Source organism: Castanea sativa, chromosome 3 (genome assembly GCF_040712315.1).
Source record: "Castanea sativa cultivar Marrone di Chiusa Pesio chromosome 3, ASM4071231v1".
NCBI classification, from domain to species: Eukaryota; Viridiplantae; Streptophyta; class Magnoliopsida; order Fagales; family Fagaceae; genus Castanea; species Castanea sativa.
The window spans coordinates 16,377,061-16,395,926 of record NC_134015.1 but is presented as its reverse complement, the minus strand read 5'-3'; the positions used below and the strand labels follow the sequence as shown (position 1 = coordinate 16,395,926).

The window sequence follows — 18,866 nt, the reverse complement described above, 5'->3', positions numbered from 1 at the left end:
TACCCTTTCTTTCCTTTCTTCCTACAGTGCATAGTATGCAGTGTTTCATATGTTAGCAACACATTATCAATAATAAAACGGCTTGGAATAAAAGCACTTTGAGTGAGAGACATAATATTAGGTAACACCTATTTTAGTCTCTTAGCTAAAACTTTAGAGATTATTTTGTAAATCACATTACATATGCTTATGGGCCTAAAGTCAGGCATTTTCTCCGGGTTCTTTACTTTAGGAATAAGCACAATGTAAGTATGATTAATATCAAGCAACGCATAAATCGAGAAATGGTCCAAAATAAAAACTAATAAAATACTTTCATGAAACAAAATACGTTTAAAATTTAAGCATAAGAAACCAAGTCATTTTACATGACAAAAAGACTGATAAACATTCACTAATTAATTGAACTATGTAAAGACAATGGTGATGACAACCGGGGTAATAGAATTTTCAGCAAGTCATTTTCTCTAATTACATAGCAACAAGGGGAATCATGTCACCAACATGAACAAGCAACCAAACTATAGGAAAATTACAACTTATCCATATCAATCCTCCTCTAGATTGATGGAGTCATTGAACTTCCCATACAAAATCTTTTTCAATTCGGCCATCTGTGCAACTACAGAATCTTTCTCTTCCTCCAGTTTTTCCAAGTTCTTGCTAGTCACCTCTTTCATCTGTTCTATCCTGGTCTCCACTTCATCCTTTGACACATGGGCAAAGACTTCCCCTATTTGGAACCGAACCACATCATCATCAGTGAGAATCAGTTCGTTGCTAGCATCCTCCAGATTTTCATTTGATTCCTTAGGGGGAAAAAAAAAGACCATTTATTTAGAAGGGAATCGTAATATTAAAAAGAACAGGACAAGTCAAATTTTCAGCATGTTGTAAGCATATATAAATGCAGGTTGAATAAATATACATTTTCACCAACATATAATCACTGCATTTAGGAAAAAAAATATATTTCATGCTGTAAAGAGCATTAACGTTTGAAACAAACAGGGAGATAAAATCTGAACGTGACAGAGCAACAAATAATGAAAATTATAAACTGATTTACTGCACATCTGTAGCCAAATCATTCCACTTCACTTTTTCATCTAGCGATTATAGTTTCACTTTCCTCTCAATACCATGTCATGTCACAATGGGAAGTCCAACTGTAAAATGTAGAAAATGGAGGCAATCCTAGCCCCTTGATAATACGCAAAAAAGTGCAACAAAATTAGAAACAAGATATGTGGTTCTAGCGAAAGGACCTTATTGCCAAATAATTAATATTCGGACAGGTTTGTTTGTTATTATTCCATCTTGGAGACCCTAATTTAGTGTAGGCACTGCTGATTGTTATTTCACAATCTTGGAGTCTCTGGGATCATGCAGAAAAAGGTGAATAAGGTGCTGGGTGGTTCGAGGGGGAGGTGAAGGTTGTTCTGTAGTGATTGATCTAGAGTATTTGGTAAAAGTATATTTTAGGAAGTTGAGCTACATGATAGTGTCAAGTTAGATATGGTTTGAAGTCGCACAACAACCACATAGGGTTAGCTAGAGTTAAATTTAGCTAGTACGAGCTACTTAAATGGTCTTTCCACAATGATCATTTTCTCTCTCTCTCTCTCTCTCTCTCTCTCTCTCTCCCAATTTTTTTTTGTTGTTCCTTTATCAATACCTCACCCATTGTAATGGGGAAAAAAACTGCTTTTTGTACTTTTGTGCTGTTCTCACGCATAACAACATAGCTGGCATTTGCTAGGGCTCTAAAATGAACCAAGTCACTCTAGCTTGGCACAAGATCAAATCAATAAAAGTTGAATCAACGTAAAGTGTTGTACCTAATGTACAAAGTTCCCACTTTTGCGGGGCCTAGGAGAGGTGATGGGTTGGCAGCCTTACCCCAAATATTTTTTTGGAGAGGCTAATTCTTGAACTCAAACCCATGACTTGTCGCTTTTGGTGAAAGGCACACTTGCCATCACACCAAGGCCCAAACTCTAAAAAAATTGAATCAACATTCTATGCAAAAATATAACTACGCTAGAACAGAAAACTAAAGTGCCTGTTTGGATGGTGTTTTTCCTCAGTTTTCTAGCTCTAAAACAGGGTTTTTTTTTTGGTTTTCTAACCTAAGAAACTCTTTCGTACAGAATTAAAACAAAGAACAATTTTCTGTAAACTCATCTCAAAATCTAGAAGAAATGGAATTTCCATTTCCTTGTTTCTTGAGGGGAGAAGACGCATGACTTTGCCTTCATGAAGAATGCACAGTAACTGGTATATAGCCTGTACTTTTACTCTCTCTCTCTCTCTCACGGAATTTGGACAAAGAGCTTGTCAGACCTTACGAAGCCACCAATTAGTCACATGTGGGAAATCTGTAATGAATTTGAACTGTGGGTGGTGGTGTTGCAATGGTTTGGGTCAATTTTGGCAAGCCGTCAATAGTTGTGTTGGGCGTCATGAATTTCAGTTGTGAAGTCTTATTGATGAATGGGGGCTTAGTTGAGTATTGTTTGGCCATAAAACATGTTGGTAGCTTCAGCTATTAGGGATTAATGTATGATGGTTTGGGTCATGTGTAGCTTGAACAATTTGGGGAAGATTTGAATGGTTTGGGAATGTTAGTCGTCAGTCGTCACTGATCTAGGTGACAAAATCACCTTTGTCTGCTCACCATCCTGGCGTCGTAGGACCAACAAGTGGCTTTTGGGGTTGGGCTGATTTTGGCATGGATGGGCTTCTTGATCAGGTTGTCCAGCTGCACGGGCTTGATGGGTTTCAATTGTAGTGGCAGTAATATGTGAAGCAACGATGGGAGTTTGGTTTGATAGGAAAATGGTAGCTAGGAGTGTGGGTGGCTTTGGATGTCAACAATGGGTGTTTGTGGCAGTTTGGGATGGGCTAGATTTTGTAAGTCAATCGGGTAGCCACTGATTTGAGTATGAGGAATGGGTGTTCAGCTAGTGGCTAGAGTTGGAGAGAATGGGTCTCAGGAGGATTGATAGTGGTGTGAATCTCTGGTGCCAGCGGTGGTGCATGGTTAATGAATATATGTGAATTTAAAGGTGGATGTGTTTTGGTGTGAATCACAGGGGTGGCAGTGCAACATCCAAACAAATTTTCTAGTTCCTATTCTAAAACATATATTTTTCACGTGACAAACAAATTTTCACTTGAAAACCAACTAAAATTGTTTTTATTATCATCTCGTAAGACAATTTTGAAGACAGAAAAAAAAAAAAAAAATCCTAAACATACCATAGTAGATCCAATTGATCTGCTTGTGTTTCAAAATTTCAGTTTAAATAGAATCAAGACAGATTTCAAGTGACGGTTAAACAATCTCCAAATGAAGTTGGTTTGCAAGTTGATGTTGTTCATAGACCCCACCTAACATTTTCATCTAATGCACATGTTGATTCCATGTTGGCCCTATTGCTAGAAATATCTTCTGAAAGATAAGAAATTAGTAAGAGAGATTGAAATTGCCATTCATAATTCTAGATCACCTTGTAATATATATTCAAGAAAGTAAATGCACGGAAATATTCCGTGGTATCTTTAGAGATTCTGTTTAAGCATGACAGCTACTATTCAAATCTATGAGCATGGGCTATAACTGCAATGAATGCTGCATGTACCAGCATCATGGGAAGAATATAGGAAATTTACATGGGCAATACAGACATCTGTGGCTAAATGATTGTTCTAATTCACTAAATCCTACCAATCCTGTTAAATTTTACATTTTTAAAGTTTAATTTACTTTCTTTTTATAATTAAGTTTTAGTTTATTTTTCCCCTCATCTATATAGTACACTGCTTATTGGAAGGATGGAAGAAGTGATCAACCTTCCAAACTCAACCAATAGCCATCTCTGATGTTGAGGCACATAGCTCAAGAACTCATCTACATCAACAAGTTTATATAATTTAATTTCATCTAGAAAGGCTAAAGCATTCATGGCTGCAAAATTGCAGCAATTTTTATTGTTTAAATATGTTCAAATATACAACATTGTTTTAAGAAAATGGAAATTCCTATTCATTTTCATCTTATGACAACATTCCATACATGAATCAGATAATCAAACAAGAAATGACTAAATTGTTGACTGAATTGGTACCACAAAGATTCACTAATAACACAATTAGAAAAAAAGAATCAAACAGTAGCCCCCTACTTTGAATTTTTTAAGATAATAATGTTTTATTAGCCACTTTCAGAAAACATTGCTCCTCTGAGAAATAAAGAAGGAAACATTTGGAGAGAGTGGGAGAGAGAGAGAGAGAGAGAGAGAGAGAGATGTTTTAGGTTAAGGCATTGAACATAAATTGAAATAATCATTCTGATGGAATTTTTATTCGCTCTTTGAGGAAAGAGTGGCACGCACCGAGAATTAAAAAACATAAAAAAAGAATAGATATGCAGCTTGACAATGAAAAAGAAAACATCCTTTATGTGAACTTCATTTCCTTTTATGAAAAACATAGCATGCCCTATGTGATAAACTGGGATTCAAGAGATAGCCCAATGAAATGGCATCTTTTGTGGTCCCATGTCTGTGGTTCAAACCTCAACTCCCCCTCCCATACCTTCCTATAAAACTAAATAAAATAAAAAAGAACAAACATTTCTGGTGTTTTAGAAATTTGCGAAGTTGTTTAAGTTCTTCTTAGAGAGAAAATTGACAAAATGAAGGAGAACATATCACAATTCTTTCAAAACAAAAGATCATTTAACTAAACCCATAGACTTCACTCAATACGTGATCCATCTGGAATCTAATAAAACAAATCTTATTCAGAACACAACAACTCTAATTGCAGAGTTTGTGTAAAACTTCCACCCCATGGGCCACATTCTCTCACAAAACACTTCAAAATTAAAACTTTCTTTCACACCAAATTTTTATCTTTCTGGTTACCATATAAAGTCTCAATCAAAGCATGAACTAACTTCTACCTCCAGTCAATATTTTATCCATTTATATTGAAAAATGCAATCAACACAAATCCATGGAAAAATTAAAGCTGGAATTGCTCCAACTTTCACAATCTGATCTCAAATCCTCTTAACTTTCACAGTCTGATATCAAATCAAAGCAACAAATTTAAAATAACAAAATTTTAAGTTTCAAACACAATTAATCCAAAACCATTGCCCTACTAAATTCAAGGGAAAATTAAATCTGGACTTATCTTAATTTCCAAAACCCAGCTGAAATGACACAAAAATATCAATAACTAAAATCCCAGATCACAATAAAAAGTAAAAACCAGTACCCATCAAGATTAAACCAAAATTTAGAGTTGGGTTTTAAATATTTCTCGAAACCCACCTCAAATTATGCAACAAAGTCAGTGACTAACATTTCCAAATAGAAAGTGACAATGTTCTATTCCCAAAAAAGTAAAAATAAAGACAGTCCAAACCATATAAAAAAACACAAAAATGAAAGCACATCAAGTTTAATCCAAACCTATTTTAACAACCTTGTATGCTAAAATCATAAAGAAATAAGAAAAAGAAGCAAAACCCATATCATAACAATACCTTGGCAACTTTGATTTCAACCTCAAGCTCGTGAAAGCGGTTGTTTAATCTACCAAACTTGTTAATGTTCTGCTGGTCCTCCCAAGTCACCTCTGTTTCAGATCCTCCACCCTTTGTAAATCAACAATTTCAAATCAAATTCAGACCCACATCACAACACAACAAACACGATTAACTATAAATTAAAAGGAACAAATAATAATAATGATAATAAGAACAGTGATACTAATGTAATAATTCTATTACCTGCTGCATGTTTGTTTTCACTAGAGATGCTGGAAGCGTAGAGGAAGCGTAGAGCAAGCGTAGTGTTATTAGTTTTCGGGGACCAGAGACAGAGAGATAGATGGGGTTTTAGGCTTTTTCGTTTTTGTCTCTCAACAAAATGTTTTAGCCAATTTTTGGGCTTGTAAGATATTAGACCCACAACAGGTTGCTTCACGTTCGGCTAAGTTTTTTTGGGCTTAGAATTGCTTCTCTCTCTCTCTCTCTCTCTCTCTCTGTAAGTAGCGTAGTTTATTTGTTTAATAATGTAAAACAAAAAACTAAAAGTTAGCTTATTTTCAAAAAGTTGAAAGTTTAATAATTTGAAAAAAAAGTAACGTGGACCTATAAATAGTATAAAATATACATAAAAAAACGAACTTTTTAATCGATTGTTATATGTACACTTATTAGTCTTTACAACGAAAGAAACAATATTTATATATATATATATATATAAAAATATTATAAATGGAGCATATATATTTTGAAGGTAATGAAGTATATTTACACGTCTTGAACTTCATATATGATGTAAAGCACAGTGACAATTTGAAAGTTGTATGTAGAAATGGAAATTTATTGTATGCTCCGAAAGCATGACGACGTGGTGCTCATTCCCTTCACATTCTTGGTGAATCCTACCATGAGTTTAACTAGTAAGGTCTACCATGAATGTTAGAGGAAGGATCATCATGTCACCATGTTCAGTGATTATTACTTGTAAGAAACTATCAAACATTACTTAAAGTTCATTGACCAATGTAGATTCAAATAACAAAAGGATGCAATACAACAACATTTTTTACACTTATTAGAGTGATAGTGCATTGATAATGGTATCATTTGTTGTGTCACATGTTTGTGATTTGAATCCTACCTTCCACTCCCCCTCCCACACTATTTGCCTATAAAAAAAATACACATTTTGCATGTTTGGCAAATGAATAAGAAAAAGCTATGTATTGCACAAGTTAGATAAAAATCTTTTTTGCATTTTTTAAAATAAATTTTATGAACTTTTTTCCTTTTTTTAAAACAAAGTAACTTTTTTTTTCATCAGAAAAAAACAAAGCAACTTTGATAATAAAGAAAAGCGCAAATTACACTCCCCCTTTTAAAGAATTATATTGCTAAGTAATCGAGATTTTCAAGTTATACCAAAAAGCAGTTTGAAGATTTTTTAGTCATTGACTCATTGTTGTATAAACCACCGTAGCACCCAAACTTCTAGATATTAAGCGTATAATTAAACTATATTTATTATTAATTTCTTTAAGACATTAAAGTAAAGGATTTGGACCCTCACTATCAATTATTATTATTATTATAATATATATTTTTCGGTAGAAATTTATTATTATATTAAAAGTGTTTGATAACTCTTTCATGCAACAAATTCACGGTGGGAACTGATATAGCAAGGGCAACATTTGAGGCATGCAAGCTGTGCATGCAATACAGCAAAAAAAAAAAAGCTGTGCATGCTAAAGCTTTAGAAGGCCTATGCGAGCACACTGCCACTAATATCATCCTGAAGCGTTTTAAATCAAAATAATCTACAGTTAAAAACAGTAGAAAGGCTCCTCTAGGCAAGCATATTATCAAATATGATGAGGTTGGAAATAAGATCAGCCGAAGGAAGTAACCAAAGGAGACATTAGTGTGTTTTGATAAGCTTATCTTCATATTGTACAAAAAAAATACATTTGTAAAGATAATCTCTTATTGAATGTAAAACATGAGTTTTACACCTCATTCTTACCAAATTCAGACTCTTCACGAGTAACTGTATATTCCTTTTATAAAATTAAAATAAACTAAACCAACGAGGGCCATAGAGTGACCATTAGAGGCTCAACAATGTAGGTGGTGCAGCAATCTAATGTAACAAAATTAATTAAATCTTTATTCATATAAAAACATGCATGGTACAAACATACATGATGGATCAAATGACCTTGTAGTCAATGCAGCTATAAAAAATCCAAGCAACTTGGATAACTAAAGATGTATATTGCCAAGACAACAAAGAAAAAAAATTCTCTCTCAAGGGGTTTGGACTTTTCGGCAATATGAAAGGACCATCACAAAGTCCTTGGCAGAAGAGCCAACAGATGCCGGTACTTTTTTCGAAGTTGATGCTGTCCTAAACCACAGATCTACTAAATTCTGTAGTTGCAACGTTGGCACCACTGGCTGACCCCGGCACATTATCTCCACCTACAATCAAAGAAATAAAAACTAAAAATATAAGTGACAATATATCCCTGAATTATCACAAGTATCATTACTCATTGCTTCCTTGTCAAGTGGTGAACATTCATCTAATACACCGCACGCATACAAATAAGTAGTCGTTTAGGTGCCTTTGCTACGAATGATTACCTTACCTGAAGACAAATGACATTTTCCAGGTGACTTGCCTACAAAACATGTCTTTTACTCAAAGAAGTTTGAAATTTACACAAACATCATAGTGCAACTGCCAGGGGACTGGTGGAAATCACACATTCCATCACTGAGACCCTAAAACTAAGTATTAGTCTTCTGGCCATGACAACAATTGAGACTTTTACATGTCTTTTGTGATTTATTAACAATGCTCAAGGCTAAATCCCATAAATCCTTGAAATACAGTTGAATCAGACATCCTAATCAGGTAGCATCCACACCACAAACATTCTTATATTAGCGAACAACTAGTCCATTGATGAAGTGATTGTCAAGCTAAGCATTATAGTGAGAAATAAAGAGAAAGGGAGAAGAAATAAACGGAAAGAATTTTAGCGTGCCTACATTCACAGAAATGGTGCAAATTTTTCATTATCAACAACAAATAGGGTTCACAGCATATGTATACTCCAAAAAAAAAAAAAAAACCGTGGGGGCCTTTGCCCCTGCACTCCCAACCTATTATTCGTCCCTGGCACAACAGACTTAGACTAAACTAAATAGGCCTCCAGGCTAGAGAGCAATATTTAGGGGCTGGCGGGTGGGGGGAACAACTTCTAGAGGTTAAGAGCAGCAAAGATCCTGGTAAGACTGGCTAGTCAAAATGTTTTGTACATGCCCTTCGAGACCAATAAATGCACCAGTATGGAGGAATGATTTGTTTTAAATGGAAAACACTACCAAGGACATAGGAAAGTGCAAATAGAACACAATTTAAAGAGAGTGAGGAAAGGCATAATCATTAGGGATAAAATCGAAAACATGGTGCCAGATAGAGCTAAATGGCAAAAAAGGATAAATGGTCAATCCAAATAATTAGCACTATATTAAGCTGATATTAACTTATAACTTCAAATATTTAATAGTTTTGATCATTATTTTACTATTGAGTACCATGAAACATGGTGGGGCTTTAAACAACTTGCAGTAAGGAAAACTTGACAACAAACAACTGTAGAATGTAAAGAACCAAGGCTAACAAGTGACTACAAAGGACATCTTTCACATTTTCTCTTAATACATATATGTGGCAGTTCAATAGAAAACATTAAGTTGTTATTATTTTTATTGTCTTCAGGAGGAAATATATTAGGCCCAAAAGATGCATTATAATACCAACATAAATCAATACTTTAAAACAGTTGGTGTAAAGTAAAGCCCCAGGGAAGACACAAGCTGAATATTGCTTAAGCAAATTTTTGCTTTCATTTTTATTTTCATGATTTCAGCAAAAAATAATGAAGAAGACATGTCATATGTAGCAAGTAGCAACACTTGATAGAAACCAAAAATATATTTAATAAAAATCATACAGAAAAACAACATCCAGACATCCTCAGGTTTCTGGCAAGGCAAGGAAGATGTACACACCTCAGCTTCACTGGTAAGATCAAGTTTCTTCATAAGATACTTTTGGATAAATGATACAGGCATTTTTCCATCCCTGTTAAAGAAAAATAGAGTCAACAAAACATAAGACATTTTACTGATGAGCATAGCAATCTCCAAGACAATTGCCAACTTCATCATTCTTCTTTGAACAAACCATTTTGCAAAAATTACAACTATGAACTTTAACACTATCAACATTAGACCATTGATTAACAATTATGTAATGGTTCAAATTTTAATACACCAAGCTAGGTAAGACCGAGAGTACTCAAGAAAAAAAAGGAAACATACATGAAGACAGTCATAATGAATATGCTACAACCAATGAGTTCTAGTTCAAATGGCAACTCATTCCCTTGTAAAAGCAAGGTGGAGGGCAAGACAGTCATTCATCCTACTTCATTCCTAGATTCCCAACCTAAACACAAAAAAGCTTTTCCAGAATCTAAACCATGATGCTTCAACCCCTCTACATGTATCCAATGGGTTTTTTTTTTTGGGAGAGGGGGGGGGGGTTATAAGTCCAAATGGATTCAGTTATTTATTATGAAAAGAAAATTTCTTTTATTCAGCAGATAAAACATAATCTTGATACCACTCTTTACTCTAACCAAGTCATGCAAACTGACAGCATGGTCACAATATTGTGCCCAATAATGGCAAAATAACACGACCAGTGATGCATGGAAGTAGATGAAAAGAAAAACCACTTGCTTGCATATATTACATTCAGAATACTCGTAATCAAGATATTTGAAGATTGAGAACATATATAACCTAAAGATCATCTTATTTATCATATCAAATTAAGGGTAAACACATTCCAAATTCCCTTGGACCTAGGAGAAAATACAGCCATCTTTTTTTTCTTTTGGACATTACAGCTCACTCATGTTACAGGATTCTATTAAAAGAAAATCCCTCCCCTTATCATATTCGATCACCCCTCTCCCCCCCCCCCCCCCCAACCACACCAGAAAAAAGGCTTATATAACATGTATGATAGATTGATTTTCAGGTATTGGAGCTATGAAGCTTGTGATAACAAAACTAGGTATTTCTAGAATTTCATATTATTCTTACACCTGTAGTGTGGAATCATTTCCTCAAATTAACAGAGAGAGCACAGTTGCAGATACTTTCCAGAATGCTAATCACTGAATATTTCTTTACTGAGGTATAGGCCTCAACCTAATCCATATTAGCACTAAACAGATGTAATACAAACCTGCATTTTGTATCAGCTAGTCACACATTTACACATGTATATACTAAAAATGTTGACATGGTAGAACCTCAAAGCATGAAATGGGACCAAAGATACTCACTTTATCCTTAAGTAACATGCAGATATCTGTGGCAAGGAAACATCTCCTTTCCTATATAATTGTATTTGAAAAACATTAATGAAATAACCATAATAAAATCCCAGAAAAATGGAAAACCATATAATGACATGGTAATATAGAATTTTACCGGTCTTCAGAAGCAACCAATGAGAACCAAATTGGACTATTTTTCCTGTTGCGCTTAGAACCTGCAACATCTAGCATGGCTTGTGCTGAGGGGTGAAGCTTCCCAGATGCCGCTGTGCTTTTTCGACTGGCTGCACGCAACCTTCTACGCTTCACAGGTCCTGGAACTAAGGCTGTTCCATTATTTTCATCCTGTGCTTTCGTATTTTGTCCATTCTCCTTTGTTTTGCTTTTAGACATATATACTTCATTGTCAAGAACACTGGGTGATTCTGCTCTGGCTTTGGTTTCAGACATATATACTTCACTATCATGGGCACTGGCTTGCTCTGATTTGGCAAGGGATGGCCCTTGTGAATTTGACTTAGAGGACTTGGTTCTGTTCGCAGCTTCAACAAGACAGTTCAAGGGTGTCCACAGATCAGCTTTTCCTTCAATTATTTCCACATCATTCTCTGTGTCTTCATTATGCTTTTTCTCATTAGAAGGCTCAGCAACTGAAAAATTCTGCAACATTTCATAATGTTTTAGAACTCTAAATACAGTACAAGGATGTAATTGCCTTAGAGGAAAGTTTAAAAGTAGAAACAAAATCAAATTTTAAGTCACACAAGCACAAGGGATCAAACATATGTCTTCCTTTACCTGCCTTTTATTTCGAGTAATTTTGTTTTGAGAATCATGTGAGCTGGAGCTCACAGGATGATCCTCTGCAGAATCTTCTTTCTTGGTATGTTCCTCAACAGCAAAACCACCTCGTATAGCAGCTTTTCTCGCAGCTTTTGTTCTCCTTCCAGTCAAGCCAGTCTGCATCGGCACTTTGGGAGTGCTGACCACCAATGAAGATAGTGATCTCTCTTTTCTTTTAACTGGCAGTGAATTTGTAGGTGTAACTTCAGGGGCTTCAACTTTTCTTCTCTTATGAGGGAAAATTTTGGCCCTTATATCTTGCAGATTGTGGTCTGGCCTGCATATGATCAATGAAAAGCCTCTAGTGTGAACACAAGACAACACAAAGCATCAGCACATGCAGACATCTTTATATCTATTTTGGCATACACATAACATTACAATTGAAAAAATGGTATCTGGAACTATGCAGGCCTATCTAAAAAATTATACTAACTTGAAACAAAGAAGAAACAAGAATAACATTAATTATGGTATTGAAAAAGCATTAATTTTCTAAGCAGTTCAAACATCATACAATCATAATTTTGTTTAGAACCATTTTCAGATGAACATGCAGCCTCTATGAAATGATATGCTAGCAGGAATTTCTGGCTCTGTCTATAATAGGAAGATATAAAATGGCAGAACCAGCATATCATTAAAATGAAACTATAAAAGCTGGGTAGAACAACTAGAAGTAGACCATGATGTAGAGCTGACAGTAATGTTACAAGTATCATCTTTGTCCTTTAAGGAATTAATTTGATATAAATTGCTAAACAGTAAGGGCAAGCCTAGATTAATTATGTGATTGTGATTTATCCAGCAACCCTTTCATTCTCAAAAAAATTCTTAAAATTAGATGGAGCCCAATCTGATAGATATTTTGCATCAATTCTATCCATATGCCCCTACTTATAGTCCTGAAAAACATACAAGGAATTCAACAATTACTTAATGCTCCAAATCGAGAGAGAGGGATCATAAAATATACAAAAGGACTAACCTGAGTTTCTCCACCGGAAGACAGCCCAGATCAATGTTGCATACAGGACAGCAATCCATCTCCTCATCTGAGAGCTTCTCATATATGCACTTCCTGCAAACTGGTTTGAAGTTTGAAATTATAAGTGTCAGATGTGATTGTAGACAGAGCCAAAAACATTCCAGGAGATAAAAAATTTTAGCATTTAAATTTTTCAATACTGTGATAATGTATAGTGTTGAAATTAATCTAACACATATTAAGAAAATGAAGAAGAAGAAATAAATAGTACTTCAACACTGTCAAGCCAACCAGAATAGAAAGACCATATTGAGATGAATGATGAGCTTTTTTTATTTTTAATTTTTTGATAAGAAGAGATAAGATTATCCTTTCTAATCAGAAAATAATCTCTTATGTACTAGCAATTCATAAGAACATAATTATCCTATGAAAGATATCTTTATAATTTTCAAAAGCAGCCTAACAGTTACAACAGAACCATATAGTTCACAGCCAATGCATAACGATTAGAGAAAATGACAACTTCCTTCTGACATTGGTGGTGATGACTGCCATAGCAGGCAGTCCCTGCCACAAACAATAACAATTGTACTGAAATATTCACAAAAGCTGGCATTGGGAACTTTACAGTGCAGCCAGCAAAGAGTTTAAGGAAGAACAGGATTAAAAACCAAAAGATTCAAGAATTGTGGTCTAGTTTTGATGTGGGGCCTCCTTGGCACCTTTCATAGATAACTTTAGTTATTATTGAATCCTAGCATTAAGTTTCTTTAGGTAAGAAAGTTGCTGGTTCAGCTTTAAGTATATTTTAAGCTTCTTTACATTGTTATTGACTACTATTTTAATTTCCATGTTTTCAAGACTGGGCTGTAATAGGCTGTACTAGAGGCCCATCAGTATTATTGTATGTTCTGAGTCCCTTTAGTGTTTAGTTTAGAAGTTCTTAGTTACTTTTCATTGTTACTAAGAGTCCTAGTCTTTACAGGAATAGACTATATAGGAGTCCTAATCTTTCTAGGACAATCTCTAGCAAAAGCCTGTATAAAGGCTTGATTGTAGTCAACAACAATAGAGAGATTAAATTTAATAAATTTCCAGCAACTTATTTTATGTTTTGAGGGTGTGATTGTCTTCTTCTTAAGTGTGATTGTTTAGGAAACATTGGTGTGATTGCCTAGGGTTTATCTCACTTTGTTTCTTGTTCTATTCACCGTTTTTAACACCAAATAGCCACCAAATTTTTTTTTTTTTATAAGTAATAAAGATCTATATTCAAAAAGACTACCTCATGGAAAAAGACATAAGGCAGATTAAAGATTACAGAAAAAGAAAATAAGAAAAGAGAAGATACTAATTACAAAGGAGAGAACTAAGGAACATAGGGAGAAAATCACTAAAGGTGAGTCCCTAAACCCTAGACCAATCAAAAAGGGAGCCACTGAAAGAAGCCAGCAGTTGGTCGTTGGAGCTTTCCATGTCCTCAAACGTCTGCCAATTCCGCCCCCTCCAAATGCATCACATCAAGTACAATAGAGCTAGATTCCAAATGCTAGACGAATGCTTTCCAAACCAATTCCAGCAACCAAAGAGAGATAAACCCTACCTAAACCCTTTATATCAAACCCTATTCAAGAACCCTTTGAGATATCATCAAGAATCCTAAGTTTGTTCTGAATTTCTAAAGATCCTACATCACTTTAACGTTCTCATGTTTGAAAAGGATGGCCTTGAACAGCCCTTGGTTAGTATCTGTAAACTTTAGACATACATATTGAGGATGAGCAATGGATTCCCAGACATATAGCATAAGCTTAAGATCTTCATATGTCCTATGGATGGGCCCTACACCATGGTTTTCAAAAGCAAAAAAACAAATGAACTGAGCCAGGCAAATCAGATCAATAACTCATTACAAAGACAGGAATGTAGTATGGATGGCCAACAGTGGATCACTAAAATTAAGGGTGACATATTAAACAGAAAACAGAGTACAACAACCATAAAAAAACTGATCCTAGTGAATGATACAACAATCTAGTAGCAATCCTATACCTATAATAAAGATCATTGTAGTTGACCTCTTAAAGGGTAAAGTCACATTCACTGGAGCTTTGTAGAATACGAAATATCATTATGCATAACAATTGACTTCACAAGTACTGATTGGGATGTATCCTGAATCAACTAACAAGATTGACCAAAAAAGTTAAAAGACAATGTGCAAGAATATATCAAATTATCAAGTCTAGTGAAAGGATGCATCATATCTGAATCTCTATCTAATTGTCAGAGGATTCATAAGAGTATCAAACTTACAATTAATAATGACCTTTTCTATAATTTAAAAAGAAAAAAGCAGGACTTCTGAACTCTCGGTTGATGAGAAGATAACCCAATCCTATTTAGTATGATAACTCTGACCAAGACATGAAGCCATGGATTGATATATCATTTTACATGTAAATAAACACTACATAGATTGGATGGCCTAACAGCTCTGATGAGAAAGAGAAAATAAAAGCCTCGAAAAGAAATTACAAAGACATATCATCGTCAATTTGCAAACACAATTATTGCAGTCAGATATTCCTCAAACAGGAGATGAATAAATATGACTTCAGACTTGAGTTTTCAGACCCAAAAAAGAACTTAGAAGCCTGTCCAAGGGCTCAACTAATCAACCCCAAAAACTTTGATTGAGAGGGGATCCATATTAATCATTGATCTTGTATTAGTTATTGTGTAGTACATTCTAAATTTTTTCAACGTATAATATTCTAGCTGAGCTAGGGAAAACATGTAAATATAAGATCACCATATTCACTAGTAATTCATGAAATTTTATATAAGTATTTTATTTAAAAAGAACGGAAAATTACATAAAAGAGTTGTGTGTCTATCCATCATAAAGAATACAATCATATATACACAAAGTCAAAATGTATAAAATCAAAACATTACATCAAGGGGATGCCACAAAAGGCAGCCATCCAATCATACAAGGACCTCAACAGAAACTCTTCAATTACAAAAGTTGGTTGCTCAACGCCATCAAATTTCCTCCTACAACTTTTGTGCCAAAGCGTCCACAATATACATAATGGATTAACTTGCCAAACTTTAGCAACCTTATGACGACAGAAGTGTCCTTGCCAACATTCTAGGAAATCAATCACAGATTTTGGCATCACCAAAACTATCCCAAACAAAGCAAAAAAAAAAAAAGCCCAAATATTTGTAGTGATTGAGCAATGAAGCAACAGATGGTCAATAGATGCTCCATTCCTTCTATACATACAAAACCAATCAACTATCAATAAATGCCTCTTACAAAGATTTCAATTGTCAAGATTTTTCCCAAAGCTGTTGTTCAAGTAAAATGCAACCTTTCATGGGACCTTAGCACCCCATATGCTCTTCTAAGGATAAGAGTAACCTGTGGAATCCCTGAAGACATTATAATATGAACAAACCTCAAATATCCCATTCTTTGTTAACTTCCACAAAGATCGATCCTCACCCAAATACAAGGGAATGCTTTTACAGAGCAGCTCAAATAGATTTCCCACTGACTCCGACTCTCAATCTTGGAAAGACTAAATGAACTGAGGGTTCCAAAGCCTAACCCCACCTTTAGATAGGTTGACTAGATAAGAGGCCACTGAAGTGTCCTATCCAAAGATAAAGCATAGAAATCCATAAAGAAACCTTTAAAAGAATGATCGCCACAACATGTATTTGTCCAAGACCTCACTCTAGTTTCTCTTACATTGTACTTTAAGTAGTTAAAGAAGGATTCCAATATCCCTCTCTTATAATTCCCCCCCCAAAAAAAAAAAAAAACTCTATGAAACCTTAATCCTCTTAAGCATCCATCCCACATTCTTCTCCATATTTCACATTAATGACCTTCTCCAAAGATGGTCATGGAATTCCAACAAGGAATATGATTTTAATCAATAACATACCAAATAAGTAAGTCATAGATCATACATTTTAACTAGCTCAGAAGAAAAATTAAACACATTAATCATTATTAATTGGCAGAATTTAATCCAAGACTATGAATTTAATCAATAATATACCAAATAAATAGGACCTACAATCTCCTCGGCAGAGAAAGTAAGTAAATAAACAACGTATAGTTTTCTAGTCAGGCTATGGAAACCATAGTCACTAATAATTCGCGAAATTTCAACCAGGATAACGTTAATCAATAATATACCAAATAAATAAGACCTAAATCATACTTTTAAAGCACCTATAGAAAGTAAACAAGTAAACAACAACATATAGTTTTTTAGTCGGGGTAGGGAAACCATAGTCATTAATTCACAATATTTCACCCAGGATTATGATTTTAGCCCATACCATATCAAGTAAACAAGATCTAGATCACAATTTTAAACAAGCTAGGCAGAAAAGTAAACAAAAAAACAACAATGCATGTTTTTCTAGACAGGCCAGAGAAGCCGTATTCATTATTAATTCACAACATTTCGACCAGGATTTATGATTTTAATCAATAAGTATACCAAATATTTAAGAAATCTAAACTAGCCAGGCAGAGAAAGTAAACAAATAAACAACAATACCTGTATGACAAATAAAGTTCACAAATTGCAATACAAGAATAGTCCAAACCAAATCAGGAATTTTTTTTTTTTGGAAAAGAGTGAATAACATTAGAACGCAATTGAAAAATCCACACGTAAGAAATTTATAATTGCAATTATGTAATTGCAAAATCCACAAATAGCCACAGCCACACAAACTTGACGTACTAAGTGCAAAATCCATAATATGCAAATCACTAATCAAGAACAGAAAAACCCATTTCCCCACCGCATATTTCAAGAATTGACACAAAGCATGAAGAACCCAGATCACAAATATGCAATACAAGCACAAACCCAGATCAAAAATTGAACAAATTTGAGCCCAAAACACAGGCAGACCAAAGAGACTCACACGTGTGAAGGCACAAAGATATGGTTGTAGCTTCCTTCAAGAGCTTGTTACAAAGCGGGCACGTCATGCATGCCTCTACGGTCTCCCTCTTCACTTTCACCACCTGACTCGCCATCACACACCCTCTCTTTCTCTCTCTATCAAAAAAAGTCTCTCAATTTCTCTCTAGCTAAACAGCATTAAACTAAAACAACAGTAAAGGCATGGAATTTAAGAAGAAGAAGAAGTTTTGGTGTCATTGAATAATTGGACGTGCAAGGACTTTTGTGGATCTGGGTGTGTGTGAACAAAGTGACGGGTTTTTGGGGTTAGATTAAGAGATGGGGTTTGGATTGTTTCATTGTTTTGCGGCAAAATTACGTTGGGGGAGGTTTGGTTTGTTGGGATTTTGGAGGCGTTTGTTTAAGGTTTGTTTGTTTTTTATTTTTATTTTTTTTTGTTGTTGTTGTTTTGGATGAAAGAAACATGTAAGAAAATGTATAAAATATACTACTATGGTACTGTGAAGAAGAAGTGTGTATGTGTGTAATAAAAAGACGACTTTTGAGTGCGTGTGTGTTGCGTGAAGTGTATTGAAGTCTTTGAGTTGGAGAGTTAGGGAGTTTAAACTTGAAATTCACTCCATACTTCAGCGTTGTGGATAAACTGCGCCGTTCACACACTGCTGTTTTTTCTTTTCTTTTTTGGGTAAAAAGGTAAGAATAAGTAACTGCGCCGTTCACACGTTGTTCTGTTTTTTCTTTCCTTTTTTTTTTTTTTGGGTACAAAGGTAAGAATCTTAACTTATGCAAAAAATCGTTAAGTCAAGATACTAATTAATTATTGAAATAAACCTGTTTGAATCTCAAACTTTATAAGTGAATTTATTCCTAAAAGTGATTCTCGGATTATCTCCTGAGCTATAAGTGAATAAGCCCCACCTTCTTCTTCCGTAGTTCCGATTTTCTCCGGTGTGTTGTCTTTCATCCATGATTTTCGTAAAGTTGAGTTCTTTTTATGTTCGAAGATAAAGTAACAGAAATTTTCATTTGTTAGCAAAATGTACTTTAGAGAATGTAATTACACT

General features: G+C 34.6%; 2 protein-coding genes across 3 annotated transcripts; both read right to left on the bottom strand.

Moving 5' to 3' along the window:
* Positions 1-285: 285 nt before the first annotated feature.
* Positions 286-6,065, bottom strand: LOC142629465 (putative prefoldin subunit 4). The gene is made up of 3 exons (XM_075803458.1): positions 5,810-6,065; positions 5,564-5,674; positions 286-809 (listed from the first exon to the last, which is right to left on the bottom strand). Exons 1-3 carry the CDS (start codon positions 5,816-5,818, stop codon positions 549-551), a joined length of 381 nt encoding a protein of 126 aa, XP_075659573.1. The 5' UTR covers positions 5,819-6,065; the 3' UTR covers positions 286-548.
* A 1,649-nt stretch (positions 6,066-7,714) lies between these two features.
* LOC142628166 (E3 ubiquitin protein ligase DRIP2-like) lies at positions 7,715-18,353 on the bottom strand. 2 transcript variants are annotated; one of them, XM_075802190.1, is made up of 7 exons: positions 17,801-18,353; positions 12,827-12,926; positions 11,794-12,139; positions 11,150-11,655; positions 11,002-11,052; positions 9,653-9,725; positions 7,715-8,050 (listed from the first exon to the last, which is right to left on the bottom strand). In XM_075802190.1, exons 1-7 carry the CDS (start codon positions 17,913-17,915, stop codon positions 7,877-7,879), a joined length of 1,365 nt encoding a protein of 454 aa, XP_075658305.1. In that variant the 5' UTR covers positions 17,916-18,353; the 3' UTR covers positions 7,715-7,876. The 2 variants fall into 2 exon arrangements, with proteins under 2 accessions (XP_075658305.1, XP_075658306.1); XM_075802191.1 differs by having other exon boundaries at positions 11,794-12,115; positions 17,801-18,350.
* Between the last annotated feature and the right edge of the window lie 513 nt (positions 18,354-18,866).

What these genes read in the sequence shown, in the direction of transcription:
- LOC142629465 (XM_075803458.1), bottom strand. An exon ending in TTGAAATCAAAGTTGCCAAG is followed by an intron (nt 810 to 5,563) that starts GTATTGTTATGA and finishes TTTCCCCCTAAG; the next exon opens with GAATCAAATGAAAATCTGGA.
- LOC142628166 (XM_075802190.1), bottom strand. Translation starts at nt 17,915, where the DNA reads ATGGCGAGTCAGGTGGTGAAAGTGAAGAGGGAGACCGTAGAGGCATGC. An exon ending in CTTCCGGTGGAGAAACTCAG is followed by an intron (nt 12,140 to 12,826) that starts GTTAGTCCTTTT and finishes TGTTCACACTAG; the next exon opens with AGGCTTTTCATTGATCATAT. An exon ending in TTACTCGAAATAAAAGGCAG is followed by an intron (nt 11,656 to 11,793) that starts GTAAAGGAAGAC and finishes GAAATGTTGCAG; the next exon opens with AATTTTTCAGTTGCTGAGCC.